The sequence below is a fragment of the Sebastes fasciatus genome, chromosome 18 (genome assembly GCF_043250625.1).
Source record: "Sebastes fasciatus isolate fSebFas1 chromosome 18, fSebFas1.pri, whole genome shotgun sequence".
Taxonomy (NCBI): domain Eukaryota; kingdom Metazoa; phylum Chordata; class Actinopteri; order Perciformes; family Sebastidae; genus Sebastes; species Sebastes fasciatus.
The window spans coordinates 28,659,312-28,682,649 of NC_133812.1; the positions used below are offsets into that span (position 1 = coordinate 28,659,312).

Here is a 23,338-nt window from a genome sequence, read left to right on the forward strand (position 1 = left end):
AGTCCATGATCCAGGAGGGAACAGGTCTCATATAGTCCATGATCCAGGAGGGAACAGGTCTCATATAGTCCATGATCCAGGAGGGAACAGGTCTCATATAGTCCATGATCCAGGAGGGAACAGGTCTCATATAGTCCATGATCCAGGAGGGAACAGGTCTCATATAGTCCATGATCCAGGAGGGACCAGGTCTCATATAATCCATGATCCAGGAGGGACCAGGTCTCATATAGTCCATGATCCAGGAGGGAACAGGTCTCATATAGTCCATGATCCAGGAGGGAACAGGTCTCATATAGTCCATGATCCAGGAGGGACCAGGTCTCATAGGGACTCTTTTTAAATGTCCATGTCCTTAGTGGGGGAAAATGTCTGACAGCTAGGGATGCACCGATACCATTTTATTTCAGACCGAGTACAAGTACTTCCATTTGGGTACTCTCCGATACCGAGTACCGATACGAGTACTTCTCTGTGCCTAAAGACCCTCGTTAACAGCCAGCTGGAGGGTGTGAGCGACACACGGCAGGCTGGGGAGTCCCGCATACGAGGCGGTGCGCCGCCACCGGCTCTAGGCTCTTGGAAAGACTCGGGGCGGAGGTGCTTCCCGGGGCCGTGGACAAAGTGTCACCGGGGCGGACTGTCCTCAGTGCGCCCCAACCGCGTCGTGCCCCCAGGGCGGGGCGCGGGACACGTAAAAGGCGCCAGGGGTCTGCGGCGATGTCGGCAACCCACCCGACCCGTCTGGAAACACGGACCAAGGAGTCTAAGCATGCGCGAGTCAGAGGGTGCAAGCAAAACCCCGTGGCGCTATGGAAGTGAGGGCCGGCGTCTCGCCCACACCGTTGTGGAGGTAAAGCGTGAGCGCGTGCGATAGGAACCGAAAGATGGTGACGAGAGGTTAACGTCACGCTGCCGTAAAGTGGTATCGTGCCGTTGTATCGGAGCCGTTTTGCGAGTAACAATAATGAGTTAACTAGGGGTGTAAGAAAATATCGGGATATTATGTTTTGTGATACCTTATCGATTCTGAAAAAATAGATTTTTAGTTAATAACAGTTCATAGTCAAACAAATAAACCTTGCAAAGTGAAGCGACATGGTTCCTATATTTTATATTTTCAGGGGGGTTTTCTCTCAAATTTATGATTTCATATTCTCAGAGAATATCCATGTATTTTTCTCGGAAATCTACCGCTTTAAACAAAGGACATTCTAACCTGGTCTCACTTCAGGGCGTCAAATACTGACGCCTGAGCAGTAGCCCCTCAGTGTCTTGATACCGACGCACCGAGGCACCCGATGTTAACCCGTCCGTGTCGTTATTAGATTTAAAGAGCTATGGGAGGGAGGGTGTTATATGGGTCCAACAAACACAGGACAGCAAAATATGAGGATATAATAGATGAAGGTGATTGATGATGATATAATAATTTGATTGACCTACAATGGCCCTAATACGCTGTCATACATTCTGGGATAATAACAGGAGACATAAGTAAAACCATCAGGATAAAAAAATGTACATAATGTGACGTATCGTCGTACAACGGTTCATATGATGCCTTACAAAATAGTTATTCCTCCTTTTCGTTTGTTTGTCCAACAACGTGTATGGAACGCCTTCTGTCTTTTCAAAATAAACTTCCGTCTTCACAGGAAACAACTTCCTTAGGTTTAGGCAACAAAACAACTTAATTATGGTTTAGGAAAAGATCCTAGTTTCGGTTAAAATAACTCCAGAAGTGACGTAACTTAAGTACATAACGTACGTGACAAACAAATCAACGTTGACTTGTGGTTTCACGCGGGACACTAACAGTTGTCTCCCGGTGAAAGTCTGGTGTTATTAGACCCACCCATCCACCCGACCTCCTCTCTACGTGGCGTTCGCCACTCTTCCTGTTTTCCACGATTACGTTAATTAAACACAAATTGATTTCATGGCACGAAGACGAGGCGTGGAATTCAGGACTTTAACTGGTAGTTGATGCTTACGTTGCTTCTTTTACTCAAATGAAAGATGTGAATAATGTGTTTATGTTGGACGTATTAACACCGCTGGCAGAACACGAGTCTTCTAAATGTCATGTTGCTCTTCATGATGTTCACTCACGTTGTTGTTGTTCTCTGCCTTCAGGGCCGCCCCGGACCAAAGGGAGAACCCGGCGACTCGGGCTTACCGGGACAGAAAGTAAGTGCATCTCTGGCTGAAAAGACGACTTTAAACAGGAAACGGGGATAATTCAGATTGACTACGAGTGTGTGGCGTCTGGACGGCTCTCCAGATGGGGAGGATTCAGAGAGGGAAGCGGGAGGACGGCTTTCTGAATATTACTTTTAAATTAAATCTGTGCAGAGAGCCAGCCAAGAACAAGTCACCCTGATTAACAGCGCTGGTTAAGTGTTGGCCCGCGGTCGGCGCATCCTCCTCTTCATGGTAGTTGTTTTATCTGGGATCACCTGATGAAGCTTTGAGTCGACCTGCGAACTCAGAACAGGATCAATCTGTCTCTGTGTTTGAGATATTTAGTGACGAAGATCAGGTAGCGTTTTGATTTCTTCCTGGAATGAAGCCTCTTAAGTGGAAGTTTTATTAGGTGGTCAAAGATGGAAGTCAACGTTCCTCTCCTACCACCGTCTCACTCATTAATACTGCAGCATCATTCAGGGAAGATGGAATAATCATAAGTTACTCTAAATTAATCGGATTTTTAAAAAAATTTTATCATGCTTTTTATTGTTTCCTTAAGAAGAAAAGACTACAACCTAAACCACAACAAATAAAATAATATGTACATATAACAGATTGTAACTGTAAATTGAAAAACAAACAAAGAAGAAAGGTAATAATAATAAAATAAATAAAAATGATAAAATAGAAAATATATAATAAATTAAAAGTTTAAATTTAATTTATTAAGAAGAAAAGTAATATAATAAAATAAAAAATATAAATAAATAAGTACAAATTATAAAATAGAAAATATAATAAATTAAATGTTTAAATTTAATTTATTTAGAAGAAAGGTAATAATAATAAAATAAATAAATATAAGTAAATATAAGTAAATGAAGATAAATAAATAAAAATGAGAAAATATAATAAATTAAATGTTTAAATTTAATTCATTTAGAAGAAAGATAATAATAATAAAATAAATAAATATAAGTAAATGAAGATAAATAAATAGAAATTATACAATAAAGAATATAATAAATTAAATGTTTAGATAAATGAATAAAAATAAATAAATAGTAATGATAATAATAAATAAATATAAGTAAATAAAGATAAATAAATAAAAAGTATAAATTAAAAAATATAATAAATAAAATCTTTAGATTAATGAATACAGATAAATAAATAGCAATGATAATAATAAATAAATAAATATATATAAATAAATACAAATTATAAAATAAAAGACTTAATAAATGTAATGTTTAAATTAGTGATTAAAAATAAATACATTATAATGTCGGTAATAAATAAATATAAGTAAATAAAGATAAATTAATAAAATAAATTCAAACAGGTGACCCAGATTCACAGTTTAAGGTTGGGTAACATTTCAGTTGAGCTCATCAGAAGGTAAAACATCTTCTCAGAATTCCTTCTCAGTTTCAGTGTTTTGTGTCACTTGAAGCCCGTTGATCCGTCCGTGAGGAGACGCTCCATTAAATGTGTTTATAGGTGCGGTCACAGCGAAGGCTAAGTGGCTCCCGTGACCTCTGTTGACCTCTGAAGTGGAGTTTGTTTACATTTTTAAGCTTCGACCTTTCGGAGTTTTGCTTCAGTGGATTTTAAAAGAATCCTCCTTTAATGTCTTTACATGGACGTAGGAGAGATCAGGTTCATCGTTCTACTGTCGCTGTGAGAGTTTTAAATGCACAAAGATTCTCAGAAGGATAGATGGATGTCGTCATGGAGACAAGTTAAATAAATAATCAACAAGTTGCTCCTCCGTTTCTGAGCTCCATCTCACTACTACTTTATGCTTCACGTTTAACTGAAATATCTTACAGTAGTTTAAGTTCTACAACAGTTAACCTCAGACAGACTGACAGACGCTGCTCTGGGGATCCTGGTAGTTGGTCCTCTGGTCCTCTGGTAGTTGGTCCTCTGGTCCTCTGGTAGTTGGTCCTCTGGTCCTCTGGTAGTTGGTCCTCTGGTCCTCTGGTAGTTGGTCCTCTGGTCCTCTGGTAGTTGGTCCTCTGGTCCTCTGGTAGTTGGTCCTCTGGTCCTCTGGTCCTCTGGTAGTTGGTCCTCTGGTCCTCTGGTAGTTGGTCCTCTGGTCCTCTGGTAGTTGGTCCTCTGGTCCTCTGGTAGTTGGTCCTCTGGTCCTCTGGTCCTCTGGTAGTTGGTCCTCTGGTCCTCTGGTAGTTGGTCCTCTGCCGGCGCCAATCCATTGAAAAAGTTTGGAAACTTTTGTTTGTCATAAATTTGCATCGCTGCCAGTATGAATAGTTTTGATGTGAAATATTCGCAGGTGAGTATTTTGCGTTGTTTATTCGTCTCCCCCCCGCTGTGTTATGCTCTTTAAGACCGACCAATCAGCTGTGTGTTGAAACGAACCCAGAGAGAGTAAGTTAACTCCACGTGGACGGTGTTGATGGAGCAGGCCGGCTGCAGGTGAGCATGTTGGAGAGCAGATGCTGCAGCAACATGCATTTAATGACTAGCAGACCACGCGGGTCCTGCTTTATAATGGCCAATAAAACAGATCTGGAATAGATTAAAGTTCCCTGTAAATCTGATGCCGAGGCATCAAAGACCAGAGAGGACTGATAATAAAAGTACAGAGCCGGGTTTCCCAGCAAAAAAAAAAAAAAAGCAGTTAGTGTTCGATACGGAGAAATCAGGAAACAAGCCGGATCAGTCGGAGGAACGGTGACCCGCTCAGTTAAAAGGTTTTCATTAGTTCTGTTGTGTGTTTGCAGGGTTCACCTGGACCGCGAGGTTCTGCCGGACCCATCGGACCAGCTGGAGTCAGGGTGAGTACACACGGGCTGCTTTTAATGGTAACCATGAGTCCGTTAATAAACATGAACAGCACCGGTACCGGTCCAGGTTCTCAGTCTGCATCTTGTGTTTCAGGGCCCTCAAGGAAAGGAAGGAACAGCAGGACCCAGAGGCCCCGCAGGGCCCATGGTACGACTTTAATGGGTCCACACACGCAGGACGCTCAGCTGGAGCCATTAAGCCTTTAAATGCCTTGCTCAAGGAGGAGGTTTTAGAGGGCAGAAATCATGACTCATGTATTTCCTTTTAACAAGCTGATCCTGATTGAACTCATTTTCTGATCACAAGTTAGATTCTTTTATCAGAACAGATGATTGTAAAGATCAACAAAGAGCTTTGTGCTCCGAGCGATGCTTTAATATTTAACTGCTTAATGTGATAACGATTATATCCGAGGTGCTTTAGTTGTTGTTTTCTAACTCAGTGGTGCTTTTCTGTGTTTCCTCACAGGGACCTCCAGGATCTCCCGGAGCATCAGGTGGTGCAGGAAAACCAGGAAACCCCGGAGACTCTGGGACTCCTGTAAGTGTCCTCGCTGTCACGGCGCCTCAGCTGGAGATTAAATGTTGTTTTCTGACAACTGAAGTGTTTTTATTTTCTGTTTTTAGGGCGCTGTCGGTCCAAAGGGAGACAAAGGAGAGAGAGTGAGTAGATCTGAGTTTATAAGAACTTCTCGTTTCAGTCCAAAGTGAGTTAATTATCTAAAGATTGAACTTCCTAACGAGTCATTTAAATATCTTCAAAGCCTCAACTGTTCTCACAAAACAGCAGTGAAGCAACGACATCTCAGTTTCCCATGTTTAAGGAATATTATAGAAATACATTTTAATATTTTAAAACAAGATTTGGAAGATTGTCTTGATTTAATTTAAGTAAATATGATTGAGAGACTCCTCGTTAAGTTAGGACTCCGTGTTCTTTAATGGACTAAATGTTCCTGACGACTTGAAGGAGCAAGAAAAAACAAAAACATCACATTTTGAGAAAATTATTAAATCCAAACGTCAGATAATTCATCACAGAGAAACGGAGCTCACATCGGAGTTCAACACACGAGAAGCTGGAACACAAAGAATGAAGATGAATCAATAATCAATAGAGAAAATAATAATCAGGAAATCTGTATAATAGAAACACAGAGCAGAAGAGATCAACAGGAAGGAAACAAACCTGACTGATTTACTTACTGACTGACTGACTGACTGACTGGTTTACTTACTGATTGACTGGTTTACTTACTGATTTACTTACTTACTGACTGACTGATTAAGTCAGTCAGTCAGTCAGTGGTTAGTTTCTATCTGCATCCTTCCTGTGAATACAGCCTGTAGCAATAACTCCTATATGTCTATTTGATTCCTGTTTTATTCTGTTAGTTCCCATTCAAAGTTTCCACCTTTAATATTCCCAGAATGTTTAAACCCTAATCTGAACTTCCTGTTTGTCCTCAGGGCGACTTTGCTCCTCAGAACATGATGCGATCGATCGCCAGACAAGTGTGTGAGCAGCTAGTGACCGGTGAGTTAGTGAATGTCAGTCAGTCTCTAGTGATCTACTGATCCACTGATTCACTGATTCCTGATACTGATCCAGTGATTCCTGTTACTGATCCACTGATTCCTGATACTGATCCAGTGATTCCTATTACTGATACAGTGATTCCTGATACTGATTCACTGATTCCTGATACTGATCCAGTGATTCCTGATACTGATTCACTGATTCCTGTTACTGATCCAGTGATTCCTGATACTGATCCAGTGATTCCTGATACTGATCCAGTGATTCCTGTTACTGATCCACTGATTCCTGATACTGATCCAGTGATTCCTATTACTGATACAGTGATTCCTGATACTGATTCACTGATTCCTGATACTGATCCAGTGATTCCTGATACTGATTCACTGATTCCTGTTACTGATCCAGTGATTCCTGATACTGATCCAGTGATTCCTGATACTGATCCAGTGATTCCTGTTACTGATCCAGTGATTCCTGATACTGATCCAGTGATTCCTGTTACTGATCCAGTGATTCCTGTTACTGATCCAGTGATTCCTGTTACTGATCCAGTGATTCCTGTTACTGATACAGTGATTCCTGATACTGATTCACTGATTCCTGTTACTGATCCAGTGATTCCTGATACTGATCCACTGATTCCTGACACTGATCCAGTGATTCCTGATACTGATCCAGTGATTTCTAATACTTACTGTTCTCTCTCTGATGTTGCAGCACAAATGACTCGCGTCAACACGTTACTGAACCAGATCCCCAACGGCATGCAGCGCAGCAACAGCCCGGGCCCTGCGGGGCCGCCCGGAACCAGCGGCAGGCAGGGACCCCGCGGAGAGCCCGGCGCCGCGGGAAGGAACGGTTTCCCCGGAACTCCAGGTTCACAAGGCCAGCAGGGAGAGAGAGGTACGACGCCGTCCGTCTGAAAGAGAGGGAGGAATCATTATTTATCAATAACAGGAATATTAGGACCAGAATCTGATCCTGAGTGTTTCCTTCAGGTCCTGCAGGAGAGAAAGGCGAGCGAGGAACGTCAGGAGTCGGACAGAAAGGACTGAGAGGACCTGCTGGTATGTTTCTCTCTCTGTATATCTATGTTATCTATATCTATGATCTACATGCTGCTCAGGTCACTCGGCCGGCTGTAAGAACTTGTTACAACCCAGAACACAACCAACTGGAAAACATGGATTATGAGAAAAGCATAAAGTCAATTTGGTCCTTTCTTTTAAAAGTTTGGCAGCAACCCTCTGAAGTGTCAGATGTCAGAGTTTCCCTGAATGCACCAACAGAGAGAGAGTTTCTAAAACAGACCCAAATATTCTCTTAAAGAATTAGGTCAACTAATCGTTCTACAGTATGTGACTGAAAGAGCAGCTTCTGGGAAATGACATTTATAACCTGTTATGCCTCAGAAATGTTCTGTAGTAACAAAGCGTCTGTAGTTAGACGGCTAAAAAAACACACTTATGTTTCTAAAAGTGCAGCCACAGAATCTGAAAACAGAGATTTAGAGCATTACTGATTAACCAACCGACCAACAACAAGGTAAGAAGATAAGAAGACGAAGATGAGCTGGTGAATCTTCTCCGCTCCCTCTTCACCACAACGCTCCGGTACAGCGCCCGCATAACTGCAGACGCCACGCCGCACCGCCTGTCCATCCCCCGCTCCATTTTACCCTCACTGATGAACAAGACTCTGAGACACTTGAACTCTCTCACTTGGGGCAAAGACTCACCCCCCACCTGGAGGGTACAGTCCACCGGTTCCCGGCAGAGAACCACGGCCTCAGACTTGGAGGTTCTGACTCTCATCCCGAACGCTTCACACTCGGCTGCAAACCGCCCTGGCGGATGCCAACACCCACTAGAAACGTGGACACAGCTCTCACTTTGGTTATATAAGGACCGGATGGCTCTTAACAACGACCCCGGTACCCAACAGGACTCCACCGGCGGACCGGATGGCTCTTAACAACGACCCCGGTACCCCACAGGACTCCACCGGCGGACACGGTCGTAAGCCTTCTCCACTAAACACATGTAGACCGGATGGGCAAACTCCCATGACCCCTCCAACAGACCTGCTGGTGGGTAAGCCAGCCAGCCCGGATGGAATCTGCGTTGCTCCTCATGGATCCGAGGTTCAACCATCGGTTCGAGTCTCCTTTCCAGCATCCTATCTTTTTGATTTTCCCACCAAAACTGTCCTGAGTCCTTCCCATAGAAATCAGTCCCCAGGCTGTTATAGGCTCAGAGGAAGGTCTCAGTTTTTAGGTTACGTTACAATCCGTTCACACATTTGCAATAAAATGTGAGTATTGTCCCGAGCTGGATAACCAAACCACCGCTCGCTGTCTGAAAGCACCTTTAAGTGATGACTCAAGCAGGTGAACCACCTCCACATCACAATCTTAACCAACATCCTCCAGCTAACAAACCGTTAGGATGTCACTTCCTCACAGAACTCTGAAGCTGCAGCTCGTCCTGCAAAAATCAGCTCAAACCACAAACCACAAAATCATGATGTCATCCTGAGCAGCTCCGCTGATCATCACACATCCAGTCAGACCCCCCCGACTAAAGCCCCACAGCTCAACCCACAACCCGGTCTGAAGCTAACAGGGTCAAGTTGTGGAAACAGTGTGGGCGGAGAGGGAGAAAGGTCCTGGAACAGGAGGAAGTGGACGGCAGTGAGTCATTCATTCACAACATATGCTGAGGACGGCGAGGAGGAGGAGGAGGGCGAGGAGGAGGAGGAGACGCAGGAGGAGGAGGAGGAGGAGGAGGAGGAGGGCGAGGAGGAGGAGGAGACGCAGGAGGAGGAGGAGGAGGAGGAGGAGGAGGAGGAGGAGAAGGAGGAGACGGAGACGTAGGGGACGGACAGTCAGGGAAACTTTCCAACCGGCTTTGTCCGTGTCTAGACATCTCGCAGAGAGGGAAAAAGGATCAGCAGATTCCTTTTTTTCCTCTCGTAGTTCAGTTTTTGTTATTTCTATGTTCCAAATGTTGTGCCCGAGACCGTCAGCAGCTGCTCTCTAAAAGATTTATTTCCAGCTGAAAGTTGAGCACGATGACACAGAGCCACAATTATCTGGTTTAGAGATCACGGAACATCCCCCCGGGGGTTTTTACAAGAATCAAATAACATTTATCTCTGAAATAACCGCATCATAATCTGTTTTCTATTGTTCAGAGATGATCATAAAAACACAAACACATGGAGGAGAATCACTTGGGAGTCTCAGCGTTTCTGAGAATCATAATTTTTCCAAAGCAAACTGGCTTTGCTCCGCCGTCACGTTCAGATGATTTAATCTTCAAGTTATTTGACAAATGTAGCTGCAACTAACTTATCTCCATTACTGATTCATCTGTTGGTCTATTAATGTCAGAAAATAATGAAAAATGTCCGTCGCAAGTTCCTAAAGCCGATGTCATGACATCAAATGTCTTGTTTCGTCCAACCAATAGTTCAGAATGTCAGAAATGTCTGACAATTATGCTTTAAAAAATGCTTCTGTTGATCATTGATGACTAATCAATTAAGTTTAGAGTCTAAATAATGTCTTTTCTTCAGCTAACAATACGCTAGAACTTCTTTTTAGGGCTGTCAATCCATTCAAATATTTAATTTCAAAATTAATCACATGATTGATCGCAGATTAATCACATTTTTTTATCTGTTCTAAATGTACCTTGTAGGGATGCACCGATACCGGTATCGGGTCCGATACTGTGCTCATGTACTTGTACTTGCAAAACGGCTCCGATACCACTATGGCAGCGTGACGTTAACCTCTCGTCACCATCTTTCGGGTCCTATCGCACGCGCTCACGCTCCACCTCCCTGACGGTGCGGGCGAGACGGGCCGGTGGTGCGCGCCATCCCTCACTTTCATTGCGCCACGGGGTTTTGCTTGCACCCTCTGACTCGCGCGTGCGTTAGACTCCTTGGTCCGTGTTTCAAGACGGGTCAGGTGGGTTGCCGACAACGCCGCAGACCCCTTGTGCCTTTTTATGTGGGCCGGTGTGGGGAGCTCTGTAAAGCTGCGTCAGCGAGCCACCTTCGCCCCGAGCCTTTCCAAGCCGACCTAGAGCCGGTCCAGCTGGCTGTTAACGAGGGTCTTTGGGCACAGAGAAGTACTCGTATCGGTACTCGGTATCGGCGAGTACCCAAATGTAAGTACTTGTACTCGGTCTGTAAAGTGATATCGGAGCATCCCAACATAATAGCTTTAAAACCCGCTACAACCTGTGACAAGATCATTTGCTTTGAGGAAATTAGTGGCGTTAAAACGAATTTGCGTTAACTTTGACAGCCCTACTTCTTTTATTAATCATCGTTGAAGACTAAACTGAAATAGATCAGGACTAAATGAGGTTCATCATTCTGCAGGGTTAAGAAATGAAGACAGCATGAAGCTGTGATAAACTGATGAGAACGTTCAGCACAACACGGAACTAAATAAACCTTATGAAAAATGGGACAACAGGATTATTTAGTCCGTTCAGCCTCCTTGGTTAGTTAACGTGACGAACACCTCTCCAACTCTGTCCCCTCCAGGTCCACCAGGAGAAAGCAGGACAGGATCCACCGGTCCTCCGGGCTCCGGTGGACCTCGCGGTCCCCCCGGACGTCCAGGATACGCCGGAGTCCGCGGGCCCCCCGGACCCTCCGGATACTGTGACTCCTCTCAGTGCGTCGGTATTCCTTACAACGGGCAGGGATACGGAGGTACGTACCAACGAGTGCACGGGACGCTTTAATACAAATAACATCCTGCTAAACAATGCTAATAATGAAACCATAAAGGAGCACTCCAACATTACGAGAGATCCACCTATCCACTGAGTCCAGTATGTGTTTAGCCTAGCTTAGCACAAAGACTAGAAGCAGGGGGGAACTGTTTGTTTTGGTAAATCTAAAAAAGGGTTTAAAGGTGATTTTATTTTCCTCAAAGTTTGGCAAACGTGTCATTTAGGTATCGATACCAAAACTCAGCTCGCAGTTTCCACCTGCTTCCAGTCTTTGTGCTAAGCTAGGCTAAACATGGAATGAATCCGTCTCTGTACTGGACACAAACAGATGTGCTGAAGGATAACTACTTTATACTTCTACTCTGACGGCTTTAGTTACTTTGTAGATTTAGATTAATACAAATTATAAAGATCAAAATCAAGCAATCTGATTGGTTCAAAGCCCCGATATAATACCCACATACCATCGCTATGACGTCTAACTCCTTCGTACTTTCAGTATCACTCTGAGAAATAAAACGTCTAACGTAAACCACTAATGTGTTGTCATGGTTGCTTAGCGACAGGGTCACGGAACAGGTTACAGATACGGAGGAACAAAGTTAGCAGCTAAAACACGCCACAGAATGGTAGCAACAACGACCCGCTAGCTGTACATTATCCCGCTTATTACACGGCTGCTTACTTAAAAGAAATCAATCATTTTGACACAAAAACGGGCTCCAGAGTCCGACATCAGAGCTGCGCCCACAGCATCTCAGTCTGAGATCTCAGACCACATTTCTCCCACAATCATCAGCGCAGTGTATCGGGGCTTAAAGACAGTAAACAAGGATCTCCCAGAATGTTGGATTGCTTCTTCTCGAGGATTAATGCATGTGTGAAAAATCACTAATCATGACAGAAAGTCCGAAGTTGTTTTATTCGCTGCTTTGACCTCCTGACTGACCCCTTCCATCCTCTTTGGCCTGTTTCAGGTTAGACTTTCTATTCCGCCTGTGCTGCTTTCACTGACATCCTGAAAAAAAACAAAGTCCTGTAACTGAAACACTTGCTCACACGCTCTAGAGCTGTTTAGACGGATAACCGCCGAAGGAAACCATTAACAAACAACAACACGACAACAAAGAGGGAAACTAACAACGACTCACAGCCAGTAGAACAAAAGCACCGCCACCGCCGGCAGCAGCGGCAGCAGCAGCAGCAGCGGTGACGGCACCGACCCGTTTAGTGGCACCGACCCGTTTAGTGGCCTGTTTGCATCTTGAAGACCAGACACAGAACCGTTGTGTTCAGTGGAGGAGCATGCACCCAACAACAACAACAACAACAACAACAACAACAACAACAAACACATACTAACAACAGAGACGCTGTGCAGCATCACCAGCAACAACAGCAGCAGCAGCAGCAGCACCTCTGTTAACAACATCTCTCCTCACGTCACCTGTAAATAAACTAATGTGTGCCTTGTAAATGATGTTTGAATCAAGTCCACTTAATTTAGTTTTTAACATCTGTAGTTTTGAAGCTTGTGCCTTGCGAACCAACAACCTGCTGCTTGCTGAATGCCAACAACAACGCCTCTTTTTAATGTACTGGTTTTTATTTTTCCTGCCGATGTGTGTTAGTAGCTGTTTTAAACTGCTCAGGGCCAAACCGAATCACTTCTACACATGTGACCCCGGACAGTTAGATTAGACCACTCCATCTTCACTCCCCAAACCAGCTATACTGTATCTGTATGTTCTATCAAATACTAACAATGCAATCCCACAGAAGTTTCTGCAGGCTGGTGGTAGAAGAACTTGAATTTTAGATAGAAATGTTTTGTTGTTTTATTTTGTAAATGAGTTGTAGAGAAAGGATAGCGTTGAGAGACTAACACCTGAACTTCTAACATCAATGAAAAGGGAAAACAGCACTGAGATGATCAGCAGGAGCGTGTCCAACCTGATCCCCCCCCCCACACACACACTAAAGCTCACAGCTGATTGGTTAATTAGTTAATTAGTCAATCATCAAAGTTGAAATCTACTCCTTATTTAGCTTTCTTTTAGCATCAATAATTAACAAATCTATTTAAATATATTATGAAATCTTATCCTGATTGTAAGTTATTAATAACCTCACAAAAAAACGCAATCAAAATCTTTCTTTAGACATTTAATCCTGAGAAAGACGTGACTAACTAGTGACAGAATGACGGCGTATTAGGGGCCATTGTAAATTTAAAAAGAAAAAGAAAATGACGGATAGACGAATAGAGATTAAAGTCGTAAATTTACAAGAAAAAAAAAATGAAATCAGGATGTCGTCTTCTTAATTGGCCCAATTCACCGCCATGACTCTTCAAAGTCCAGATGCTGATGATAATCTGGTGATTCTGGTCTAAAATCACGGGTATTTTCTGATTGATCAATCTGATTGCAGTGTTTAATTTGATGAGGTCATCCGCTAGAGGCTGCGGCGGCGGCGTCTCTGGTTTGATGAGGATGACTCAACCTTACAAAGTGAAGCGACAAAAAAAACACATTTTCCAAGGGTTTTTTCTTCATTTTTTTCTTCTTTAATCTTAGAGCATTTCATATTTATTTATCGCAAATTTTTGAGTTAATAATCTCAGAGAATATTTGGTACAATTATGAGAAAAAAATCTAAAAATTACGAGAAAAAAACAACTCACCTTAATCTCGGATACAAATTTCAGAAACGTCCCACCCCTGCACAGTTATCATGTATTTATTTATTTTTTACAAACAATGGCCCTGATACGCCGTCTTAAGTAAGAGATGTACAATTGACTGTTTAATTAAAAAGGGGAACGTAATGTATGATATCACATATGTACAATATAATCACAATTTTATCATTCAAAGATTCTTTATAAAGTGAAGATGCTGTACCACCAAAGGTTGTGGCTTGATAGCATTCAATCCTCATTAAATCTAATTAGCTTTCAACATTTGACGATAACTAAAGTCATAAATAACTAAAAAAGGCAAAGATCTGTGATCATCTTTTGTTGGCTGGGAAGGCCCGAACTGTTTTGAGCGTCAAATACATTTTTACAAAAAATGTGAACTACACTGCATAATATATGAAATATTAAGTTTCTCACACATGAAAATAATAGTTGCAGCCTGCTAAATAAAATGACTTTATCAAGTAACTGATCAAAGTTGTTGCCGTCGATGGACTTATTGCCTCTAGTTAGATTTACACATGTTGGTGCAACAGCATGCAGTTAAATGCAGAAACGGTTTAAAATACAGATAAATGAACAAACCTCCTACTGTAGTTCCTCCACCAATTGATTTAGGAACAAGGTATCTCAGCCAAACTAATGTTGATAGCTTCATTTGTTAGTTTTTTATGGTCCACAATAATTGCTTCTTCCTGTTTTAGAAGACATTTGTAAATTAGTGGGTGAACAATTGGATTAAATTGGAGTGAAACAGCTGCTGTATGACGAGACAAACCTCCCCAAGCATCCAGAGGACACGCCCCTGCTGCTCACTAACCATCTGTATCGGTGCTTCAGCCAGCAATCACGTAGATAAACAACATTTCAGCCCCTTCTTTTTGTGCATGTTAAGACAAACTGAGAAACTTAATACTCAAATGGCCCAAACGATATCTCCCGAGCAGGCCAATATCCACCTGACCCCGACACCCGGGTAGTCCCGGACCCCGAGGAGGACGAGCTGTCGCAAAACCAGCGTCGAAAGAGATCGCTATCAAGGAAGGCCTCCGACAGGCTATCATCATAAGACACACCATGTTCTCTGTTTCTTTATTTTTCTTGTTCAACCTGTGTTTGGATTTATGCACATTATTACACGCAACAACAACAACAACAAAAAACGGGGTTTGACATCTCGACTTTATTGGAAAACACCTTTAAATGCCTTAAAACGTATGTGAATATTCATTTTTGTGGCAGGTGAAGGGTTGAGACGGAGGGGAGGGAGTTCGGAAGAAAAAAAACATGTTAAGAATCCATAAAAAAACAAACCTGTGAGCTTTCTTATTCCAACTTGTGTCTTTTTGCTTGTAACATATTTGCATCCAGTTTGTATTAACTAGCAGTGTTGAACAGTGCACCCGTTGTAACAAAGATAAAGAAAGACAATGTTTGTTCACAGAGTCGGGACACCACAGTTCATCCAGTATAATCCTTCTCATTCAGTCTCATTATGGCAGTTAAACACAGCTTTCATTTTGTATCTCTAAACTTGATATTTATCAGTTTTCCTTTTATTCCGTCACAGCTAATTTTAACAAAGTAAAGGTGGAATTGCATGTCTGTGGTGTATATTTAGTACATGTTTTTTGTTACATTTTGTTTTAACCAGAATATAGTTGTTGTCATTCTTGTCATTCTCTCAGTATCGAATGCAGTCGAAGACTATGGAAGTGGTATTGCTGCTTCATGTTTGAACTGCAGATTGTGAATTCCACAGCCTTATTTTCTTATTTATTTCTGAAAACAGAAGAGGCATTTTTCAATAAAACTACTGAAAATTTACACCGTTGGTCTTTTTGTGTTTCTTTCGTCAGGTGTCTTTACTGATTCTGTTAGGCAGAGGTTCTCAAAGTGGGGTCCGTGGTACTCTGCCAGGTCCGTGAAAGGTTTTTAGATTTATTCATTTAAATTATCACGATGGCTTCATAGTTAAACAAATCCTATTTTATTTCTTAAATCTCGCCAGGAAAAGATTTTTGGAATTATACCTTTCTGCAAACCACGGATTTTCACAACATTTTTCGACATACTATACTATGCCTTTTTTTCCAAAAATTGTTTCAACATACTAAACTATGATGTTTTTTTAAGAGATTTTTCGACATACTATACTATGACTTTTTTTCATGACATTTTTTCAAAATACTATACTATGACGTTTTTCCAAGAAATTTTCGACATACTATTCTAAGACTTTTTCACAATTTTTCGACATACTAAACTATGATTTTTTTTTACAACAATTTGACATACAATACTATGACTTTTTCCAAGAAATTTTCGACATACTACTCTATGACTGTTTTTTAAAGAGAATTTTCGACATGCTATGTTTTAACTTTTTTTCAACAAACTTTACGACATATTATACTATGAATTTTTTTCCCAAAAATGTTTCGACATACTATAGTAAAACATTTTTTTTACAATTTTTAAACATACTATACTATAATTTTTTTTCAAGAATTTTTTTTGACATAATAGACTATAACTTTTTTCCACAACATTTTCCGACATACTATGCTATGACTTTCTCAGAAAAATGTTCAACATCTCATCTCATCTCATTCCTGTAGCACTGTATTCCCTCAAGGTGTTCCTGAGACATCGCGTTCACAAGAACAGACGGATGTACGTAGAGATGTAAAAGTAACTAACTAGAGGGTCCCCTGGGGGAGAACAGGGTAACAGATTACAGTGGACCTTTGGGCAGTTCCTCTACTTCTAAATCAGTGATAAAATTAAGGTTTAACAGCCAAAGACAGACCATAGTTTAGTAAAAGTTCAGCAGTCAGAGCCGAGCATGGTACTGGCTCCACGGTGTTATTTCTCTGAGGGAAAGACCTCCATCCTGGAGTGGAAACTTGGAGAGGCTGACATAAATAGGGCAGTCAGGAAATTGGGAAAGTGTCTTAAAGTGTTCTCCTCAGCCTCTTTGAATACTCACTTCTTTTTTTTACGACCCTGAACTCAGGAGCTGCTGAGGATTAGCTAACTTCACTGGCCCGACTCGCTCGCTGCTATTTTCTCTTCAGATATTTTCCCCCTGATTCACTGCCACAAACATAAAGCTTAATAGCTGAGCACACGAGTGAGACGCACTAATCATCTATAAGCTGTAAACATCACATCTCCACCATGGAAACACCTCATCATCGCCGTTCGGCAGCTCAGATGAGTTCATCTCCACTCGAGTGTGACTCATCTGCAGCTACCAGTTACAAGGCAACGATCCCATAAAGACAGTTTATATTATTAGAGAGGAGAAATTATGAAATACCAGCTGGCCCCAACATCACATCATGTGTTTATTAAATATTAATAGTGTTGCTTTAGTGGTTCTACAATTCAAAATAATCCTCCTCTAACTGATTTCCTCCTCTCGGGTACTTCAGATTCACTGTTGAACTGTTGCTGACACTTTAATATAGAACTGCAATGATTCATTGATTAGTTAATCAATACAGAGTGATGCAGCAAATTAATTAAACCCCCTAATTTGGTCCATTTTTTTTAAACTTAACCTCCTTGTATAAAATGACCTGTGGTGACCTCTAGGATAATCACAGCCTCATGAAACTTTACAGCCACAAACTAGAGACCTAGAGCATTCAGAGGATGGATGGATCAGACTAGAGACCTAGAGCATTCAGAGGATGGATGGATCAAACTAGAGACCTAGAGCATTCAGAGGATGGATGGATCAAACTAGAGACCTAGAGCATTCAGAGGATGGATGGATCAGACTAGAGACCTAGAGCATTCAGAGGATGGATGGATCAGACTAGAGACCTAGAGCATTCAGAGGATGGATGGATCAGACTAGAGACCTAGAGCATTCAGAGGATGGATGGATCAAACTAGAGACCTAGAGCATTCAGAGGATGGATGGATCAGACTAGAGACCTAGAGCATTCAGAGGATGGATGGATCAAACTAGAGACCTAGAGCATTCAGAGGATGGATGGATCAGACTAGAGACCTAGAGCATTCAGAGGATGGATGGATCAGACTAGAGACCTAGAGCATTCAGAGGATGGATGGATCAGACTAGAGACCTAGAGCATTCAGAGGATGGATGGATCAAACTAGAGACCTAGAGCATTCAGAGGATGGATGGATCAAACTAGAGACCTAGAGCATTCAGAGGATGGATGGATCAGACTAGAGACCTAGAGCATTCAGAGGATGGATGGATCAAACTAGAGACCTAGAGCATTCAGAGGATGGATGGATCAAACTAGAGACCTAGAGCATTCAGAGGATGGATGGCTTTCCTCAGTCAACGAGGAGGTTTGTTGAATAAACAAGAGCTGTTTCCTCACTCGTTGAGTTAAACATCACAGAGCACGCTGGTGAAGCATCAGGAAAAAAGAGAACTTGTTATGCGGTGGTTTTAATCAGAAACCTCCTGCGGTCTAATTGGAACGGGATGAGGACGGCGAACAGCCTCGCTCCTCCCTCCAGCTTATCAGCAGCTTTGAACTTCCCCCCTCGACCTTGCAAAACAACACAGACCGAGATACGATCCCCGATGGTGGCAAAATGCAAAACATATCTGAACACGATGAAATGTTTTAAAGACATGTTTTTGCTCTCTAACTGCTGACGACTGAAGGTCATTAGGAATAAACTGTAAACTGCACGCACATTCCTCCCATCCTGCTGAGTGGAAATCTGATTAAAGACACTCGGAGGACCAAAGGGAAAGGACACTTCGCAGCACACTGACGACATTTTCATTCATCATCTGATCTTTATAGAAGTGACCAATAGAAGTCAAAGGTTCCTGGTAGCCTCTGTCCAACACCGGTAGTATCATGACTTTACAAATCAACACCACGTTTACCCATAAAGCCTGTTGTTTCTGGTTGCATGAGCATCTTTCCTTTTATCTTCACTAAAGAGGATCAACATGTTGAAAAGGATTTTTCCACCATCTGCCATCTAAAGTCTGGATGCCTTAACAGCAACGCCCTCTTTACTCATCTACAATGAAATGTCAATTCAGTCTGATTATCAGGCGACGAAGGTTTGCCCCAGTCGGTAAAAAGAAGTGGACCTGTCAGAGTTTGTAGGTGGGATTAACAACGTTTATGTCACCTTCCTGACAAATGTCCACAAGTGTGGACAAGATTGATGAAGCTGTAGAGGTGGGAGGAAAAATGTATTCATGTAAGAATTGAGATTCTTATCTTCTAAGACTCTGAATCGATTTCATTACTCCCATAAATAGATTTTTAAAAACGTTTTTTCTATATATTTAAATATACAAATAAAATAAAATAGTCATAGTTAAAATAAAATAAATAAATATAAATAATGATAAATTGTTGGGGGTCTAGGACAGTACACCGTATCACATAGGGCACTTACATGAATAAAACAAGCACAGGAGTTAAGCTGAAGCATTGAACACAATGAAAAATCAGGGATCTTGTGATTTATGATGTTAATTTTCACATAAAATAAATTATTCCAGTATGTTTTAGGGCCATTTTAAGAGTTTTAAGCATATTTTGATGATTATTGATGATTATAATTTAGGATAATCATGACATTTTCAAATAGCCCCCATGCCTAGTCAAGTAATACTGTGTGACTTCAAACTGTGACACAAAATACTAGTTTTACAGGGTTATTTTGTGTACAATTAATTTAAAAAAATGAAATAGGCAAGTTGCTGAGATATAAAAAGGCAGCCAGTCTAAGCCTACAACTTTTATTTATGTCACAGGCAGGAGTTGTATTTTTTGTATAACTTGAACTTCTTCTTGAAGTCACTGAGAATTAAGAAATACTAAAAGTGTTTATTTGTGCAAGTTTAGCATGAATACCTTTTGCCTTTGTGTGTTTACATTATTGCAATCAGTTGATATAACGTTTTATCAATCATGAAAAACTCCATAATCTGCTCTGCTTTCATGCCGTAATTTGCCAAACCGCCTTCATTAGCGCAGAGCGGACTGGAGTAGGACCAAGAATCTAAACTGAATGGTGAGAGACTCCCGTCCGTAGTAAATAATACTTTTTATCAATCATCAGATTATTTTGCCGACTAATTGTTTCCTCTGTTAAATTTCAGTCTGTCAGAACTTCCTAAAGGCTGAGGCAACTTCTTCAGATTGCTTGTTTTTACTTGCCAAAAAATATTACAAATATACTAACAGTGTGCGATCACATAAGACAAAGAAAAGCAGCAAATCGTCACGTTTGACCAGCTTTAAGATATTCTCTAACTGTGTCTGCTGCTTGCTACTAAAAGATATGCTGAAGCTCCAAAGGGCTGCAGAGTTGATGTGAATTATTATTGTATTATTGGTGTTTGCTGCTCAGCGTCTGCAGGACAGAAGTGTCTGGGAGCTGCAGGTCGGAGCTCGCGTGCTGAAAGTAATCAAACTCTTTGGAGTGACGCCTCGTTTGTCAGCCAGACGCTCTCTGATTGATGGAGCACAAACACCGAGTTTCTTTCTGCGTTCAGCTGCACAGAAGGAGCTCCAATTATCTGGAACATTTTTATACAATCAGTCCAGATTCGTTTAATGACACCTTACTGCGTTCACATTGAGAGCGGGCCAGTGTTTATATATGTTTATATGTCGCCGTTAAGTGCAATAAAAACTCATCCTCCAGCTCAGCTTTTTGGGGCTTTTAGCAGAACGATAAACTCAGAGAGGTTTGCTGGCCAGAGGTGACCTCATGGAAACGTCTGGCAGTAGCGTTGGGTTGCTCAGTTTGAGGCGTCCCACCAGCCGCCGCCACCGTTCAGACACAGAACCAGCATCCCTCCGCATCACTCCGGTCCACAACGACAATATTTGTGGAAGGAGTTTGTCTCAGTGGGATTAGAGCTGTCAGACAGTCAGCGCTGACGATAACAGGGTCAAGATAATGATCGGAGATGATCTCATTGGCTGATTCAACGTCAGCTGACGGAGTAGAGGAACCAGATTTCAAAATCTCTGCGACTATTCAAATAGACTATTTAGAGCTACTACGAGGAACTTTAATGTTGTGTCGTTTATGTCCGTCTCTGGGGACAAAAGCTGGAGTGTTTCCACCAGAGGTCCTTTAGAAACCTCTCATTTGACTGCAGCAGGATCTGACAGTCTGCCCCTCTGAATCCTGGTTCTGGTTCTCCCGTGCCTCCCTTCCCTCCAGCGGGCCCAGCAATACGGCCTCACGATAATTAATACAATAATAACGCAAATTTGTTTAAACGCCACTAATTTCTTTAACGCATTAACACATGAAACTAGAAAAATCAAAGGAATCCATCGGTACCAACCATGTCAGACTAGCTGGTCATGAAGGAGGTTCAATAACGCTCCAAACTTACACTACATTTTGACGAGGAAAAACTGTCATGTCCATTTTCAAAGGGGTCCCTTGACCTCTGACCTCCAGATGTGTGAATGTAAATGGGTTCTATGGGTACCCACGAGTCTCCCCTTTACAGACATGCCCACTTTATGATAATCACATGCAGTTTGGGGCAAGTCATAGTCAAGTCAGCACACTGACACACTGACAGCTGTTGTTGCCTGTTGGGCTGCAGTTTGACATGTTATGATTGGAGCATATTTGTCCACTCCCATGTTGATAAGAGTATTAAATACTTGACTAATCTCCCTTTAAGGTACATTTTGAACAGATAAATGTGTGATTAATTTGAGATTAACTATTTTAATCAATTGACAGCCCTAATAAGTCATCATCGGTTTCACAGTGTAAATTATTCTAAATACTTAAACTATTATTATAACAACGTCCTGAAACTATTATGCTTCCTTTAAGTCTTACAAAACAAACCTCTGTATCAATATATACAGTTAATTCTGTACATTACTGGGGCATTATAATCAGTGCATATTCAATATATATTACAGTTAATGTCATGGTCCTATTAGGGTTCATTTTGAACAGAAAAAAAACGTGATTAATTTGCGATTAAATATTTGAATCGATATTTATATATCTTGTGTTTCTGGCTTTGAGTATAATATTTTAAAATCCTATTTATGGATGAAAGGTGCAACACAAATAAATGAATATTATTGTCATGCAACATGTCGGCATCCATCAGACAATCAGGTTACTTTTGCAGCAGCGGTTCTTCATGAATAAGAGCAATTTTTGATCCTAATTCTGTTATGAAAATATTGTTTTATTTGATATGTTTCATTATTTAAGCCACACAGATGACTCATACCTGGTTTGGGTTTCCAGGTCTTCATGCAGATCAACTGTGTGATGAGTTTATCAGATAAAACTGGACCTGAACCGGAGTGGAGGTTTACTTTCCCCTCACTTTTCCCTGGAAAGTGTCTGTGCTTGTTTTACTGAGGTGACTCATGTCTGCATGTTAATGCTGAATTCCACTTACACATCATTACACATCATTCCCTACTTTCCTCGAACTGACCCTGTGATTTACGGTTAGTCACACATTAGTCACACGGGGTTTCTTCTGGGGAAAAAGGACACTCGTTATCTGAACAAGACTAAACGTCCTGCGTGGCAGGCATTACAACCAGAACAGAAAACTTCTACAGCTCTCAGACACGCTGAAGCTGACTCAGCAGTTAGTGGAAGACGTCGTCAGTGTCGCTGGAATATCGTGAAAACTAACAGGAAAAAAATCTGTTCCGTAAACTGAACTATGCCGCCGCCGCTTCTCTGGAAATGTCACATTCACTCGACTCAGACGACGACATCGGCTCCGTCTTACAAGGGAACCTCGCTGAGGAGCCTGTGAGCAAGGCAGTAAACTGGGACTATTTGTGAGTAAAGATGTATATATGTATTATTGGAAATCAATTAACAACACCAAACAATGACAGATATTGATCCAGAAACCCTCACAGGTACTGCATTTAGCATAAAACAATATGCTCCAATCATAACACGGCAAACTGCAGCCCAACAGGCAACAACAGCTGTCAGTGTGTCAGTGTGCTGACTTGACTATGACTTGCCCCAAACTGCATGTGATTATCATAAAGTGGGCATGTCTGTAAAGGGGAGACTCGTGGGTACCCATAGAACCCATTTACATTCACTGATCTGGAGGTCAGAGGTCAAGGGACCCCTTTGGAAATGGACATGACAGTTTTTCCTCGCCAAAATTTAGCGTATCTTTGAAGCGTTATTTAACCTCCTTCATGACCAGCTAGTCTGACATGGTTGGTACCGATGGATTCATCAGGTTTTATAGTTTCATATGATACCAGTATCTTCACTCTAGCTTTAAAACTGAGCCGCTACAACCGTAAAATCG

The 23,338-nt window shown here is 41.7% G+C and overlaps 1 protein-coding gene across 5 annotated transcripts in view; it reads left to right on the plus strand.

Annotated features, from left to right (window-relative positions):
• Window positions 1-15,840, plus strand: part of col12a1b (collagen, type XII, alpha 1b) — a 143,457-nt gene extending 127,617 nt beyond the window's left edge. For 4 of the 5 annotated variants that reach the window (XM_074616512.1, XM_074616518.1, XM_074616516.1 and 1 more), the window contains 10 exons: window positions 2,140-2,193; window positions 4,944-4,997; window positions 5,101-5,154; window positions 5,476-5,547; window positions 5,634-5,669; window positions 6,477-6,543; window positions 7,267-7,452; window positions 7,548-7,616; window positions 11,116-11,286; window positions 14,961-15,840. In XM_074616512.1, coding sequence (XP_074472613.1) covers window positions 2,140-2,193; window positions 4,944-4,997; window positions 5,101-5,154; window positions 5,476-5,547; window positions 5,634-5,669; window positions 6,477-6,543; window positions 7,267-7,452; window positions 7,548-7,616; window positions 11,116-11,286; window positions 14,961-15,082 — 885 coding nt within the window. In that variant the 3' untranslated portion in view covers window positions 15,083-15,840. Of the gene's footprint in view, window positions 1-2,139; window positions 2,194-4,943; window positions 4,998-5,100; window positions 5,155-5,475; window positions 5,548-5,633; window positions 5,670-6,476; window positions 6,544-7,266; window positions 7,453-7,547; window positions 7,617-11,115; window positions 11,287-12,286 lie in introns of all 5 variants that reach the window. The other variant, XM_074616517.1, reaches the window with a different exon arrangement.
• Window positions 15,841-23,338: the final 7,498 nt, after the last annotated feature.